We start from the raw sequence: 18,001 nt of genomic DNA, 5'->3' as shown, positions 1-18,001 counted from the left end.
CCCGCCACACGTGCCTAGCCCAATTGGTTGTGGCCCACTGTCACCTATTGTCGCATGAGTTGGCTTGGATGTCCTCCCGCCACACGTGAGGAGGCGTGTTGGAAGTCCCATATTGCTTGGGTATTAAGGAGATAGGCCATTTATAAGGTGAGGGGAAACCTCAACTCTTGAGCTAGCTTTTGGGTTGAGTTAGGCCCAAGACCCATTTGGGTTGAGTAAGAGTTCCTTGCCTTTCCCTATTTTTCATCCTTCCGCCATTAAACTTCCTTCAAAGCTTTTCCTGTTTACATCCTTTCCAAAAAAAAATTTTCTCAAATAATCTCCTACAATGGCCGATGATCTTTTGGTTTCTGCATCCTCTGCAGCCACTCCTGAGAATTCTATAGAAAGTCCATACTTTCTTCACCATCTAGACAGTCCTGGAACTATTCTCGTTTCTCAACATTTGATTGTGACAACTTTGTCATATGGAAACGATCAATTGATATGGCACTGGTGGCCAAGAACAAGTTTAGTTTTCTGGAAAGAAGTCTTCCCAAACCACCTGTAGGTGATCCTAACCTGCGTTCTTGGGTGCGCTGTAATAACATGGTTTTATCATGGTTATTGAATTCTGTTTCCCGAGAGATTGCAAACAGTGTTCTGTTTCTCAACACTGCATCTGCTGCATGGAGTGATCTGACTGAGAGGTTTAGCCACAGCAATGGACCACGAGTGTTTGAATTCAAGAGGTCACTGTCTTCTCTCCAGCAAGGTACAAATTCTGTAAGTACCTATTTCACTCAGCTTAAGAGTTTGTGGGATGAACTCTCTAGCTTTCGTCCTCTTCCTACTTGTACATGTGGTGGTTTGAAAGTTATTCTTGATTTTCATTATCAAGATTATATTTTCTAGTTCCTCATGGGACTAAATGATTCATTGTCAAGTGTTCGAGGTCAAATCCTTCTGATTGATCCTCTCCCATCCATTAATAAAAATTTTGCTATGGTTCGTCAAGAAGAAAGACAACGTTTGGTTGCTTTCTCTCGTAACATTCCTTTGTATTCTGAGCCTACTGCCTTGATTTCCAAAGCCATTCCTAAACCTCCAATTCGTTTCTCTAAGCCATATAACCGTAGGGAACGCCCCACTTGTACTCATTGTGGTTTATCTGGCCACACAATTGACAAGTGTTACAAGTTACATGGATATGCACCAGGTTACAAACCAAAAAGCAGAATTACTTACTCTGCTAATCAAGTTCAGGAAACATCTCAAGCAGAACCTATACTGCATATTACTCCATATTATCTCCAGATCAGTGTCGTCAGTTGCTTGATCTGATCAAACCACAAGAGAATCTGAATCATGATGTGAGTTATGCCAATCAAGTAGGTCCTGCTTCATCTACTCAAGATCATTTGTTTTCAAACATGGCATGTAAGCTTTCATCTTCATATTGTAGTTCTTTGAACCAACAATATTATGTATTTTCACCTTTGCATTCACAAATGCATGTTCAAACTTATGTTTGGATTATAGACACAGGGGCTACAGATCATATGGTTAGCTCTATATCATTTTTTACTTCCATTACTGCAAAAGTGTCTAAAATTTTAAGTTGCCTAATGGTCAGTTTGTTGAAGTCACTCACACAGGGACTGTCAAAATTTCTGACTCCTTCATTCTCACAAATGTCTTGTGTGTTCCATCTTTCTCATTCAATCTCATTTCTGTTAGTAAACTTCTTCATAATGTTCATTGCTGCATTATTTTTCTTTCTGGACATTGTTTCATACAGAACTTACTCACTTGGAGGACGATTGGTTTGGGTGAAGAAAAGAGTGGCTTGTTTCATCTATTGCTACCTAAATCAAGGAGACATTCACCTGCTGTCTAGACTTTCATTCCACCTAGAGCTAATCTTTATGCGTTAAGTCCTTTTAAAAATTCTGTTTCTGATGTTTGGCATTTTAGGTTAGGTCACATTTCCAATTCCAGAATTTGTATTGTTTGTCCATTAGCTAAGCAACGTAGGCTTTCATTTCCTATTAGTAACTCAAGTTCATGTTTTGTTTTTGAATTGGTCCACTGTGATTTATGGGGACCTTTTGCTGTTTCATCAATAAATGGAAGTCACTATTTTCTTACAATAGTTGATGATTTTTCTAGATACACATGGGTTTACTTACTTCATTCTAAATCTCAAACTAGTAATATCATTCAAACCTTTTACAGCTTAGTTATTACTCAATTCAAGGTCAAAATAAAAACAATTCAATCTGATAATGGCACTGAGTTTTCCATGCATGATTTCTTTAGCTCTCATGGAATAATGCATCAACTTAGCTGTGTTGAAACTCCACAACAGAACTCTATTGTGGAACGTAAACATCAGCATTTGTTGAATGTGGCTTGAGCACTGCGTTTTCAAGCTCATTTACCTATCCAATTTTGGGGTGACTGTGTTTTAACATCCACTCACATTATCAACAGAATTCCTACTCCAAATCTTTCTAATAAGTCTCCTTATGAGCTTTTGTTTTCCAAAGTTCCATCATATGATCATCTTAGGGTGTTTGGTTGTTTGTGTTTTGTTTCTACTCTTCATCAAAATAGAAATAAGTTTGATGCTAGGGCAAAGCCTTATGTTTTCTTAGGATACCCTAATGGCATTAAGGGATATAAACCCTGTGATCTTACTTCCAAAACTCAGGTTATATCTCGAGATGTTCATTTTCATGAATCTGTTTTTCCTTTTGCTTATCCTCATCACTTCAATTATGATGGTTGCATTGTGATTCCACATTCCTTGTCTGATGTTCCAACTTCCAATAGTTCAGTTCCTGTTTCTGCATCAGACAATCTCCCTAGAGCTTCCATTTCCCCCTCCATTTCTCCTATTTCATCTCCTATAGTTGATCTTTTACCTTACTCAATTGTTTCTTTACCTGAGTCATCCATTGTTTCGATTCCTACTTGTATTCCTCCAAAAAAGTCTACTCGGCAGAAATGTAAACCTGGATATTTGCAACAGTATCATTGTAACTCAGCTACTCAATCTTTCAATTCAATTGATCCTAAGAGTGATATTTCTGTTTCAGGTATTCCCTTTCCACTTAATTCTTTCCTTGATTACAATATGTTTTTTGATTCTTACAAACACTTTAGTTTGGCTGTCTCTTCCCAAGTTGAACCTTAGTTTTTTCATCAAGCTGTATCTTCCCCTCAATGGCGTGAGGCCATGGCAACTGAAATCAATGCACTTGAAGCAAATGATACTTAGGAAATTACTGATCTGTCTCTTGATAAGCACCCTATAGGCTGCAAGTGGGTTTATAAAATCAAACATAAAGCCGATGGGGAAATTGAGAGGTATAAAGCTCGTTTGGTTGCAAAAGGGTACACTCAAAGAGAGGGTCTTGATTATAGTGATACATTTTCCCCAGTTGCAAAATTAACCACAGTGAGATGTCTTCTAGCCTTAGCAGCAATCCATAATTGGCATCTTCATCAATTAGATGTCAATAATGCATTTCTGCATGGATCCCTTGATGACGAGATTTTTATGAAGTTACCTCCTGATTTTGGATTGAAGGATTCATCTAAAGTTTGCAAGCTTAAGAAATCACTTTATGGTCTTAAACAAGCCTCTAGGCAGTGGTTTTCTCAATTCTCTTCTACCCTTATACAACATGGTTTTACTCAATCCATGTTTGACTATTCTCTTTTTACTCAAGTACAGAAAACCTCTTTTATTATTCTACTTGTATATGTAGATGATATTGTCATAGCAAGTAATGACAGCCTAGCTATAGAAGAGCTTACTAAATTTCTCAATTCTGCTTTTAGTTTGAAAGACCTTGGAGAATTGAAGTTTTTCTTAGGGCTTGAAATTGCAAGAAATGCAAAGGGCATTTCCTTATCACAGAGGAAATATGCCTTAGAAGTTTTAGATGATTGTGGAATGCTTGCGTGCAAACCCTCTTCTGTTCCTATGGAAGCTAATTTCAAGTTGTCTAGAGAAGAAGGTGAATTGATTTCTGATCCAACCACTTACAAAAGGCTTGTGGGAAAGCTGGTTTATCTGACAATCACAAGGCCAGATTTATCATATTCTGTGCAGTTGTTAAGTCAGTTTATGGATTCTCCTCGTAAGCCTCATCTTGATGCTGCACACAAGGTCATTAGGTACATTAAATCCTCTCCTGGACAGGGCATCTTCTTCTCAGCTTCTTCAGAATTACATTTGAAGGCATTTTGTGATTCTGATTGGGCCGGGTGTCTTGATAGTCGCAGACCAGTCACAGGGTTTTGTATTTTTCTAGGAGATTCCCTAATCTCTTGAAAATCCAAGAAGCAACACACGGTATCAAGATCCTCTGCTGAGACGAAGTACCGATCCATGGCTGCTGTCACTTGTGAGCTTACTTGGTTACATGCTTTACAGAAAGATTTACAACTTCAACATCCTCAACCAACTTTGGTTTTTTGTGATAGTCAAGCAGCTATTCACATTGCTGCAAATCCTGTCTTCCATGAACGCACCAAGCACATCGAAATCAATTGTCACATTGTGAAAGAGAAAATTGCTACTGGTTTGATTCGAACATTACATGTACAGTCCAAGCATCAACTGGCTGACATACTTACCAAGCCTCTATCTCGCACAGATTTTCATTCTTTGTTGTCCAAGTTGAATGTCATCAATATTTTCCATACTGATGAACATTTCACTTGAGGGGGCTTATCAAACTGTATTAAACTAACCTATTTAGTTAGTTTTACAGTTTAGTAAGATGGTTAGCTGGTAGCTGGTTTGTTATTCTTCATGCACGTGTTAAATGTGCATCACATGTAATAAATTCAGTTAGATTAGTTTCTAATCAGTTAGCTTGATAATCTAGTATAAATACAGAGCATTGCTCAGTGTAATCATTATTGAGTAAATGAGAATCAGTTCTTCTCTTTCATTTTGTTTTCTTGTTAAACGGTATGACATTTCAAACCTGAAAAACAGGAAAACTCAAAGATTAAAATTCTAGTTTATCTGTACTTTTCTACTTCTTTCTCCCAAGTAACAATTCATTAAAACTAAAAAATATAGAGAAGCAAAAGATTAAAATTGAGCAGCATGAAGAAACACTAGTGTTCCTCGTTCAATTCTCTGTTTCCATAAGTTATGATTCTCCAAATGGTTGCCCAATGTAAGGAAAAAGGGGAAGACGGGAATTGAAATATCATATTTCACACTATTTTGCCTTTAAGATAATCATATAATCATAACTTAGACGAAGACGTGCACCTTCTCCAGTGGATTATGTTCCACAAGTCACAAATAATATATATCTCAGAGTTATATGTTTTTTCCTTTCCAAACATTTTCCATGAAAACAGAGCATTTTTTCACCATCCGGACAGAGCATAAATCCAATTATCCTTGGTTCCATTTAGAAAACTGAAGGTAAGAAAATGAAAATATAAAAATCTTAAGCTTTATCTTCTTTTATTTTGAAAATGAAGAGAACTCTTTTTTTTTTTTCTTCATAAGTAATTGGCCTAAGAGGAGAAGAATGAGATATTCGAACTAGTAACTCCTGCTTCATAAGATATGATTCCCAACATACCATTTTAAACCATGCTACTTCTTTAGATTCGTTTTCAAAATGAAAAGAACTAAACCATCAAACCATGCTAAATAGCTGTATTAGAGCATCACCAATGAGCTCTCTAAAGTTTAGCCAAATTTTAGCTAAAAAAATTTACTTTTGTTATTTTAGCTAACTACTTTTTACGAGCACCAAACATGGAGCTCTCCAAATATTTCTCTAGTTTAACTAAATATTATTTTTTATTAATTTTTTATCTCCATTCTCTATCCATTTGTTCAACTCACAACCCTCTCTGTTTCTCTTCTCTGTATATTCTCCAAAGTTTTTCACAATCCACGTGCAAAAGACAAACCCAAACACCAAACAAAATCACTCAAACACCCATTCTCAACCGTGACTAACTTGGCTAGAACAAAATTAAAACAACTCAATCTCCAATCAACTTCACAAGATAAAAGAAGATATTAAACGAATATTATGTATATTCTCCGATCAATTTCCAACCAATTCAACCCATATTCTCTCACTGTTTGGCAAATCAAACAACCCAATCTAAAGCAAACAACCCCTTCTCCTAATGTTCATCTCATAAGAGAATCAAACAACCCAATCTCATAACATCTGAAGATTCAACCCATTCAGGTATCCTTCCAGACCCAATATTTATTCAAAACTCTAATTAACACCTACCCATACCGAGAAATCAAGAAAAACCCATGGATAAGTGAGAGAGAGAGAGAGAGGACGTAGAGATTACGTCTAAAATTGATGTGGTTTTTTTATTCTCCAATTTGCAGAGAGGGAGGAGAGAGAGAGAAACTAATATACAAGGCCTACAACAAATCAACAGAGAACATGGCCTTCAGCAGCTTCATTGGAAAAATGTAATATGTATGAACACTTTTCGTTTATTTTCTTATTTTCCAACATTTTCTCAGCAACGAAACAACCAACCAAACATGAACAATTAAATCTTTTTTTTCTGGTTACAGAGAAAAAAACCTAATAAAACTTGTATCAAACTCATCAACACTTAACCACTTAAAAAGGTTTTATTTTATTTCATTCATCTTCTCCATTAATCTCAGCAACCAAAAAAGAGCCTCAACATTCATACCCTCTGTAAGGTTCCCGATTAAACTTGAAAAATAAATAAATAAAACCTCACGCCCACCTAGCCAACAGCCTGCATTAGATCCACACCAAACAAAATATCACCGTTACTAACTCCCATAAAAAATAAAAAAAAAACGAACAAACTTTAAATTTCCCAACGTTATATTCTTCTCTCTTTCCCTACATTTTCTCACCAACCAAACAAAGCACACAAAAATACAAATATCATTTGTCCACGTAAAAACATTTTTCGTTTCTTTCTTATTTCCCCTACATTTTCTCAGCAACCAAACAGCCAAACAGAGCATCAACAATCAAAACATATCACAAATACAAAAAATCATTCCCATATACACGAAACGACGAACGTTACCTTATCTTGTTGTACGAAATGGCTCGCGGTTCACAAAGAAACCGAAAGAATTTGTAGAGGTTTGAAACTTTCTTACTGATTTTCCTTAGAGAGAGAGAGAGAGAGAGAGAAATTGGGGTGTCTGATTTTTCAGTAGACGTCTTCTTCCCTTCCAATATAATGGAGGAAAGGAGTGGAGTCAGTAGACGTCTGCTTCCCTTCCCATATAAAGCACGCCCTCGATTTTTCACTGCGTTCTGTTTTCCGGGAAAAAAAAATGAGAGTCAGGTTTTCGCGAGTGTAGAATACTAGGCGTACGCGCGAATGATTGGGTGGGGATTTTGTGCACGGTGTGGACGAAGAGCGGGTAAGTGGATATATCTGAGCGAGTATTCATTTGGTGTTGGGCGTTAGGGTTTTACGGGGCTTATCTTGTGGGCCCGCCGCCTGTGCCATGATCTTGTGGGGTCGGGAATTGGGAGAGGAAAGACACTTGTAGGATATTTGGGCTAGCCAATTGGTAGTGGAATTCCCTTGCACGGATTCATTATTTTATGGTTAATTTTTTTTTTTATTATGGGGAAAATGCAGTTTACCCCTAAAGTTTCAGGAGTTTTTTAATTTTAACTTCAAAGTTCAAAAATTGGCAATTTACCCCCCTGAAGTTTCAAAAATTGGCAATTTAAACCCTTCGTTTAATTTTTCCGTCTAAATTGACGGAAATCTATGAAATTACATCATTACCCTCAGGCTTTTTTTAAAAAAAGTTCATCCAATTTAACGGAAATTAGTAACGGAAGGTTTAAATTGCCAATTTTTGAACTTTGAGGTTAAAATTGAAAACTCCTGAAACTTCATAGGGGTAAACTGCATTTTCCCCTTTTTATTACTTAGGTACTTGATTTATGGGTAAATATCAATTTAGTACCTTCATTAATAGTCTGTCTGCCAAACTAATAAACTGCAATAAGAGTAGTTTCGGCCACCTTGAAACCACCCCTTGTGGCCGATCTAAGGGTGGTTCGACCACCCCCCGCCACCCCAATGTCACCCTTTTTTAGCCATTTGGGGTGGAGTGGTTCGGCCACCCTCACTCCAGCTGTAGGAGTGGCCTAAACTACTCCCATGACAGCCCGTTAATTTGGCTGACAGAATAGTAACTGAGGTATTAAATTGGTATTTAATCATAAGTCAAATACTATCTATGATAACAATTAAAACCTAAATGAAAAAAAATATAAAAAAGTGAACTTAAGTACTAAAAAATAATTAATCCTTTATTTTAAATAAAAGGAGCATAAAAGATAGAGGAAAAGAGTCATAGGGTGGGAAATATTTCTTTTACTCACATGGGTCATGGGTGGTTCAGCCGAGGCCATTGCCGTGTTAAAAATGGCCGAACCATTTTAGTAGCTAGTAGCTACCAAAAGTTGTTTGACTACTTTAATGGGCCTAATGGCCACTCCTGTGATGCAAACTGTCATTTTCTTTTTCTTTTTCCTTTTTTTACTTATGTGTTTTTACAATTTGGGTCATTCTCTAAAAATTTACACCCATGTTATAATTATTGTGCATCCCAATCCTGCATTAAAAGGTCCTTCAAACATAAGATAATTGATCGAGAATAGTCAATCTATTGTATAGCAAATGGATATTTTCTTTGAGAAAACTACATTTGCCATTCTTCAACTATCATGAAGCGAATGTCACTGGTTTGAATCCCCCATCCCTCTTTTCTTATGTGGACATGCCAAAAAAAAAAAAAAACACAATGATTTGAACCGTTCGAATGCTGCTGCATTTTTTTTCTTCTTTTTTTCTTTTTTTTTTTTTTTTTTTTTTTTCATATTTTAGTCTCCTAATTGGTGTAGTAAATCTAGTTTTCAGAGACTATAAATATGTCTTTATTTAGAAGACTAAGAGGTTATGTTTTGGTGTACTAAGGGAGCATTATTTCATTTTTTTCTTTGCTTTTTTTTATATGTCCGTACAAGAGGAGGGAAGAAGGGAATTCGAAATAGTGACCTCCGTTTCATAAGACGTGGCCTTTAGCTAATTCTCTCGTCTTATAGTTATTTTGTTAAACCACACAAACCGTTTTTCTTCACAAAAAGTCTTGAGCCTATCGGAGTTCTAGTAAAAGAGTAAAAGTAGAAGAATCATCTAGAGGTTCTTGGAAAACTACTATGGTAATTGACAAGTAGGTCGCTTTTCTGGTACAAGGATGTATCAATTACCAAGATTTTGGCTGCCCTTAAGTGATTTTACTTTTAAAAAATTATTCAAAAGGTTTCCACTTCATCATCAAATTACTCGTTTTCATTATATTTGATAAATATTTGTGTACTTACTTATTTTTAAATTCCGTATTATTTTTATAAACATCTATTGTCGAAGGTGGTCATGGTTACTATGTTTCGTCTTATTTACTTCTCGTCTATTCGGTTGTACGTCAATTTGGAGTCTATCGTTTGAATCAAGAGCTATGGAATTACTTGTTTACCATGTCTTTAGGATTTGTTGTGCTTTATGTTTGTGAATTGCAAATTTTATATTGAATCTCGGTGGGCACACGTTTTAGAGGGTAACCATATTTTGTTATCATTCTTTCAATTTTTTTAGTAGCTATTCCTTGATTCTCCAGTAATGGATCTCCATAGTTGACATCTCCTTTTGCCCTATGGAAATTCACAAATAATTTTTTTTTTTTTTTTTTAGTGTCATCTAAGCTCATCTTGTCGGGTACTGCCCTTTTTAGGACCCCGTGGTGCAGCTTCTCTTCGAGGGCTCCGAACCAAACTTTTTTAGTACTTGTTCTATTTATGCTGTGAAGTGTCTTCTCGCTTGTCGCAACTACTTCGTAGGTTGTTCTGTTTAGGAAATTTTATCTTTACAAACCTCCATTTGCGGCCGTCCTAGTTTTTTCAATGGGTCAGGTCATTTATTTGACTCATTCCTAATAATTTTAGGATTTATAAAACTGTTTTCAAGTTGTTTGAGGGCTCTTATTTGGGTTGTCCACCATTTGTTTTTACTTTTCAAGTCAAAACCCAAAAGGACATCTCATTGTGTACCAAACTATTTATACTTAAATGTGTAGACACGTTGTAGCTAGATTAGAAGCTTAAATATGGAGTTTCAACAATTATAATTATGGAATCAATGATGCAAATTCGAGTCTTTTATTTATTTATTATTATTATTATTATTATTTTTTTTTTGACATGTTTATACAAGAGAAAAGTGGCAGGAAGATTTGAACTAGTGGCCTCTTCTTCATAATGCATGGTCCTCAGCCGATTGAGTTACCCCTTGAGGACGAGTCATGCTTTTAAGATAACTAAGCGTGATTGGAAAATTTTTCTTATGTAGCTTCCTAAAGAGAAAAACTCTCATATTTCTCCTTGTGAGAAAGCCTCATTTGTGAGAGCCGGAGGGAAATGGGCTTTGCCCCTTTCCTCCTCCCTACCCCTCATTTCCCCTCCCTCACTCATTTCTCTGTATTTTCAGATTTGTTCTTTTTTCTTTTCTTTTTTTTCTTTTTTTTTTTTTTTTGCTTTTCCTTCTTTATTTTATGTGTCCAACTTTAAATGAATTGTAGTCTCTTAAACTTAGGCAATCGGGCACCCTCTTGTGGGACTTGAGTTCTCACTAAAACTCTATATCAGATCAGGATCCCTTATAATTTCTTTAAAATTGTAGATTCTTAAATTACTTAATTTATGTCATTCTTAAGCATTAAAACAGTTGAAAAATGCTACATATTAAAAATGTGACATGTTAGCAAGATAATTAAAAAAAAATTTCTTCCGTAAAGGCTTACTCTTCATTTTTGTAGAGATGCTTCTTCTTCATGAAATCAAAAGACAATTTTCTCAGAACTTTTTAACAAAATCGAGAGTAAGAACTTGACGAAAGTATACTCAATTCTCAACTAGAATATATCACATTTTTAATAATATGGCATTTTTCAAGCATTTCAATGTCTAAAAATAATCAAAATTACGTGCAAATGGTATTATAAAATTGCATATTGGAACTTTATACTCGTTGGATATTTGAGCCTTCTTCAAAGAACCAATATATTAAGAGAGTGGTTTAGATTGGATCATGTTTTGCAAACTTCAATATATTTGATTCCTAAAAAGTGCAAACTTCAACATATTCGGTGGATGTGAATCCAATTTGGTTATATTTACTCAAAAACGTCTAAAATAACTCAATTTCATGATTTCGAAACTCATTAGTATTTATGATAGGATGAGGATGAAGTATTTCAGGATGCAAAAAGCAATGACAAATTGGAGAAATGTTCATCATGATCGTAATTTGGCTATTAACCAAAGTCGCAATTGCGAACAAAATTTTCCTTCAAACTCGATAATCTTTTGTCCAAATCGGTGGAGCGTGAAATCCCCACTTACATTTTTAAAAATGCAAATAAGAATTACACTCCTAGAACAATTTAATGAAGTCAAAGAAATTTCCTCCAACTCACTTTGATCAATACTATCTGTAAGTCCATCACAGAAGTACATAAGAACAAAATCAAAATGATGAGTACTCTCTTTGAAATAAGAACTTGTCCAAATTCCAAAAGTAACATCAATGTTCTCTTTTGTTTTCCTCAAAAAGAACAAAATAAAACACTTTTTTTTTTCTTTTTTTTTAACTGAATTTGATCATGAACGCCTAGGCATTCCCAGGAGTCACCCACACAAGAATTTAACAACAATTGTCTGAATATCATCTATTTTTCAGTAAGATTGCTTCCTGATAATCTCCAAAATGATGGCTTTGTTACAGAACATGTTAGCACAAACCCTTCACCCTACTGCAGACGGGCAAACAAGTTAAGTTACAATTCTCTCAGATTCACTTCATGTACAACAACACATATATATACAAAATTGGCATGTGTCTGTTGCAACAAATATTCATCCGCGCGTCAAGTCAATACCGGTATGGGGGTTTCTCATCTCAATCGACCGTGAAACGGGCCAAATGCTTGCTGCGGAGGGAGTGTAATTTTGAGTAGAGCTAGCACTAGGCGGTGTAGCTAGCTTATTACTGTGATGAGCTTCAGAAACCTCATTGCCTTTGGCACCAACCAATTGTTTGGTCTTGGTCTTAGAACTGCCATGTACAAAACTGCAAACTACCACCTGCAGGGAGCAACATATTTATCATGAATTAGGCTTTCAAGACCAAAAAATGGATCCCCACCAAACCAAAATGTTATACTCATTTACTATAATGTAAATGAACCACGCCCCCACCACCCCCCAGGCCGCAGCAAATAAACATCCATTCCCACAGCCGACAAGCAGCACGCGTGTAAAATGACATTATCAAATGTATAAATTCAGGGCAACCCAGAGAATACCTGAACTGGGCTTGCTGCAATAAGTGTTGCAACAGCACCACCAACAACGTGGCCATCAGGACTTGAAAGGGAAACACTTACACCACCTGTCCGGTTGCGCGGGCCGCCATCTTCAGCAACCAGGTAAGAACCAGACAAGCATAATATCTGGAAACGACCCTACAAAAGACAACCCAAACAAATTTTCTCTGAGGTGTTCAAAAAATATATACAAAAGAAATGTAACATAAGGACAAAAACCTGAAAAACTGGTTAAACTATGAAAACTAACTGCACAGAGCCGAGTGGGGGAATATAAAAAAGTAGGAAAACAGTGCATAAGATCATATGCCACTTTTATTTCTGTTTAGTAGTATGATCATTCACCATATCCGTATTGATGACAGGTAGATATCTCTACAGCCAATGCAGCACAAAATTTGATAGCTAAAGACAATGTTGGGTTGGTAAAAAGCTTCACACAGTGCTACATTGAACCTAGGTTGAGTGCTAATCCAACCTTAATATAGATGATAGCTTCCTCTCCTTTTCATAAACAGCAGCAATGGTCCACCATAATATATATCTGGTTCAGTTCTTGTTTTGAAGTACACCCGGCCTGAGTTTCAACAGTTCCAGCCAGTGGAAATTCTTTCAACAATCAAAGGAGCACCAACTGATGCCTTTTCTTTTTACGCACTAAATTAACACAAGACAAACACAACTTGCACAATTCACCACCACCACTGCCATTTTAAACACGTCACTACCACCTTTGCTTCTGAGCTTCAGTACACTCATCAAAAGCTACTGATCCTATTGATTACCACGAACTAGGATCTCCTCATAACCATCTCTTTTTTTCCTTTTTTCTTTTTTCTTCTCTTTGGCTAAGTGGATCTCATTATAACCATCTGTAACGAACTAAACAAACCATGATGTCCAAACACCCAACTGCACCATAAAACTATAACAAAACTCAATAACCCTAGAGAAAGACTGTTGAATTTGAACCCACCACCATTTATCAATTTTACCTACCGTACACCATCCTTCAGAACCACCCTTCTGCCCCTATCACCAACCCGGTCCTTGCTGGAGGCATTCTCTATTTTAGTACAGCAACCGACAATACATATCAAGAAAGAATATTGGAGAGCAACTATTCAATAAATCTTCTCCAATAAAAGAATTAAAGAATATTTCTTTTAATCAGAAAGTTTATCCATTCAAAGCAAAAAACCACCATTCTCTGAAACCTGCGATAGAAAAGACCCCCTTTTCTCTGACTAATCCTTTGACCCTTTAACCTATTTCCTCATTTTCCCAATAATCGCATCCCCTCATTTTCCCAAAACTCATACAAAATAGCTCAGATCATATTCACACCTGACACCCAGAACACAATCCTCAAACTCATACAAAATAGCTCATATCATATGCACACCCGACACCCAGAACACAATCCTCAAACCTTAGCCTAAAATGACAAGTTCTGAATGGACTAATGGAGCTGCAAAGCCATTGTAGTGGGTAAATGACAAACACGCAGCTGCTCTTATTTCTCATTTGTTGGTAATGATTAAAACGATTAACAGTATAAACCATACTAAATACACCCACTATGAAAAGCACCATACTAAATAAGAATTAATACAAATGGAGAGAATAGTGTGCAATAGGCAATAGTTCGCTAATCAAACCATACTGTATACTAGGGTCCTATATGGTTTTGCATGAAATGGCTTTTTGCACAAAGAAAGGACATTTGTGACTTCATATCTCAACCTCAGAACTAAAATTCTCAAGAATTGAAATATATTCCAAGTGAGGAGGGAAGACATAAATGATGGAATACTTAATTCTGTGTGTGTGTGTGTGTGTGTGTGTGTGTGAGAGAGAGAGAGAGAGAGGGAGAGAGAACATATAATTGAATGTTTCAACCTCATATATGACACTGACACCCGCAGACGCAGGTTGCCGTAGTGTTACTGAAGAAACTGTACCACAGCCTGACAAGATGCACACAGCCCTTGGCCTCTGTTGTGAAAATGATAATATTTTTGCTGCAATGTCCTGCAAGGAAAAATACTTATAAAGAAAAACTGTCCTGCAAAGAAAAAGATAAAGCAATTACCCTAATAATTAAAGATTTGATTTCACGTGCCTCTGAGAAATAACTGTGTAGTGTTTGGTTGCCACCAAACCAGAGATTCAACATAAAAGGCCGTTAGTAAGAGCCACAGCTAATACACCAAAATTAAACAGGATGTAGGCTGATAACATGCAAGTGTACATGTTTGCAGCAGATTGATATGTATATGCACGTATTTGCATGTACATGTAACTTTCTTCCTCATCTGTTTTTCCTTGGCAGATCCTATCTACAAGTCTATAGGTCCTATTTCAATCTATATGCGTGTGTAACTACCCCATATATATTGAATCTATTACAAAAAAATCCATGTAGCTTTTATGTCACAACACTTATAATTGTACATAACCACAATTCTAAATTCCTCAAAAAGGAAATTGGTGAACAATATGCGCATCATATTTTAGATGTCTAAGAAATTGGAAAGGACATAAGCTACCTCCCCAACTCCAACTGTTATAACATGTGGTGCAAAAGCCACTCCAGCCGAACTGTTCATCCAATCACCTAGCAAAAAAGAAAAAACAAACTGAATAAGAATCCACAAACCTCAATGTACATGCAAAAATAAAAAAAGAAGACATAAATTTATCTATTACTAGTCACTCTAGCTATACTAAAGACTGTCAAGTATGGAAGCAACAAGTCATGACCAGGGCCTCTTATTTCTGTAATAATTGCCTCAAGTTTATAACTTCGAAGCATGTTTAGGAGATATTCATTTAAATGAGGTTTTGTTTGCTAATGAGAACATTGAGGACATTTCTCATAATCAACAATTTAAATTGAGAATTTCAGAGATCAACAGAACTGGCATATGCTAATCAACAATCCCTATATTCCTTAATCAAATTAACAAGAGTAGCATTGAAGTTATGAACAAACGTGAAAAGTACCGCCATTATTACATCTTAACCAAAAAATATTTTTCATAAAAGTGGTTCAAAGCAATGCGACAATATCCATTAACCCCCTAACACCAAATAATTTCTTCTTTTCTTAAGGGAAGAAAGAAAAATCAAACAGAGCCTAATTTATAGCCATAAAACCGTAACCAATCATTATCATAATACAATGTATGACAATCAAATTGCTCCCCGCAACACCGGTATCTGATTACAATAGAAACATTTAGTTAAACTACAGTTAGTATAGTGACAACATATCAAAATTAACGCAGGAACAAAATATTACCAAGAGCAGATAGTTGCTGCTTCCTCCCACTTCCAGGAGGCCGCCCTCTCGCCCGCTTCTGGCTAGGCGTGTTTGAATCTTGTATAGCATTAGCGGAAGCAGACAAAGGAGACAACCGCAAAGAAACTTGGCCATCAGGACCATATTTCCTGGGTCTCCCTCTTTTCTTCTTTACAGGCTCACCGGATGGAACTCCAGGAGACACTCCCATGTGAATGCCATGAGGAAAATTGGCATGTGAGGGCTCTACTGAAAATGTTGGTCCAACCGAGCTGCCCCGGGCATTGGACTGAGCCGGATGACCCGGGTTCGACAATGGTCTGAACCCAGGTGCTACTTGTAACACACCAGACTGTGTTCCAGGCACAGACCCACCAACGCTACCTCTATGTATGTAATATGAAGCTGACCCACTAGACAAGGCCATGGCTTCCCTCCCATCCATGCATTTACTGATTGATTTGTTACACAAACACCTATATTTTAGTGCCTAAAGATTGTATCTTTAAACCCCGTAAGCCTCAAATATTTAACTAAACTGCAGATTTATAAACTAACACCCAAAATAAAAGCATAAATGGAGATCTCAAAGCAAAGGGTTTTACAAGGGTTTTTCTTGAAGTGGTGAAAAGCTTATAGAAACAACAGAAAAAGTTGAATCTTTACAGTAAAAAATAATGAAAAACAAGGGAAACGGAACCCCTTCAACCCTAAATCATCAAATCAGAAACACACACAGAATCTAAACCAAGGTTTTACAGGGGGGGTGTCTTCTTAAAATGGGGAAAATCAAAACAAAACTTTTGACCTTTACCCACAAAAATAAACAGAAGGAGAGTGGTGCTAAAAGCTGAATCAGCTCCACCCCCACAAACCCAAAACAGAACTTATGCACACAAGAAATGTAGAAAAATCAAAAGCTCACAGAGCTACAGACACTCGAGCCCAACAACATGAAAGTGGCTGGATCATGACTCAACACACCAAGAAAAGCAAAAACCCTAGATTTGAAATGAAATCTAGGGTTTTGACTGCAAAATGCAGGAGGTGGAAAAGAAAAGAGAAAAAGACAAGACGGAGAGGTTGAGGGAGGAAAAAAAAAATGCGATTTGAAACATGAGCTTTTGAACTAAAGGGCTTTGTGTGTGTGTGTGTGTGTGTGAACTGTGCAAGTATGAAGTAGCATTGAGTAAAGACCTTTTCCTTTCTTTATTATTGTTTTGCGGTTTTTGAGGGGTGGGGGTGGGTATCTCTGACCATTAGAAGGGAAAGACTTAATGGCATTGGAGGGACAGTGTGGTGGCCTACCAAAAGTACCAAACTTACATGTCCTTATCAGATTGCCATGACTTAGGACACTGAGCCCTTCTCTCTCTCTTTTTCTCTCTTTTTTCTCTCTTTCGCTCTCTTTCTCTTTCCCTCTCTCTTTCCCTCTCTCTCAAATGGATACAGAAATGCTACTATTTACTCCGAAAGTGCTTGCTCCTTTACCTGATCATGAAATTTATTATTACAGCATCTCCACCAATAATGATTATTTCATAGCATTCACATTGGCCTTAATAAATTAATTTTTTTTTTAATTTTAATTTTTAACCAATAATGTAATTAAAAAATGTTTTACGTACGACTTAATAAAATGACTAAAAATTTGTTAAGTTGCTACAATTCCTAACAAATTTGCATAATAAAAGTGTAAATTTGCACGGTAGCTCAACAAATTCTTATTTATACTAATAATAAAAATAATATTGCTCTCTCTTTTCCTTAGGAATAAAAAAAGTAGATAAATAAATAATATTTTAAATAAAAAAGTGAGAGTGAATAGCTAAAATGTTGAGCCGAATGTATGTGATTTGAAAAAATGAATAACTAAAATAGAAAAATATATTTTTTTAGCTAAAATATTTGTTGAGCCGGATGTGAATGCTCTTATATATATTTTAACTTTTTAATACAAATTTTAACAAGTTATCTATTCAATTCTTTTATTTTATTTTAATATTATTATTTTTATACAATTTTAATTATCTGTTAAGGGAAAAAGAGAGAGACTGGGCGAGGAAAGACAGAAATGATTGAAATAATTTTAAAATGTGCTATAAAAGTTTACTGTAGTAAAATTTTTAGAATGACTACTATGCTCAAGACAAAATAAAAAGAGTTATAATAGCTAAGTGTAGTTATTATCGGTCTTTTAAAACACCGGCCGAAGATGCTCTTAGATT

The 18,001-nt window shown here is 36.1% G+C and overlaps 1 protein-coding gene across 1 annotated transcript; it reads right to left on the bottom strand.

Moving 5' to 3' along the window:
- Positions 1–11,794: 11,794 nt before the first annotated feature.
- On the bottom strand, positions 11,795–16,933 carry LOC132173972 (AT-hook motif nuclear-localized protein 5-like). The gene is made up of 5 exons (XM_059585683.1): positions 15,774–16,933; positions 15,019–15,086; positions 14,369–14,500; positions 12,446–12,604; positions 11,795–12,224 (listed from the first exon to the last, which is right to left on the bottom strand). The coding sequence occupies exons 1-5, from the start codon at positions 16,216–16,218 to the stop codon at positions 11,997–11,999; spliced, it is 1,032 nt and encodes a 343-aa protein (XP_059441666.1). The 5' UTR covers positions 16,219–16,933; the 3' UTR covers positions 11,795–11,996.
- Between the last annotated feature and the right edge of the window lie 1,068 nt (positions 16,934–18,001).

Source organism: Corylus avellana, chromosome ca3 (genome assembly GCF_901000735.1).
Source record: "Corylus avellana chromosome ca3, CavTom2PMs-1.0".
Classification (NCBI taxonomy): domain Eukaryota; kingdom Viridiplantae; phylum Streptophyta; class Magnoliopsida; order Fagales; family Betulaceae; genus Corylus; species Corylus avellana.
This window is presented reverse-complemented; position numbering and strand designations above follow the sequence as displayed.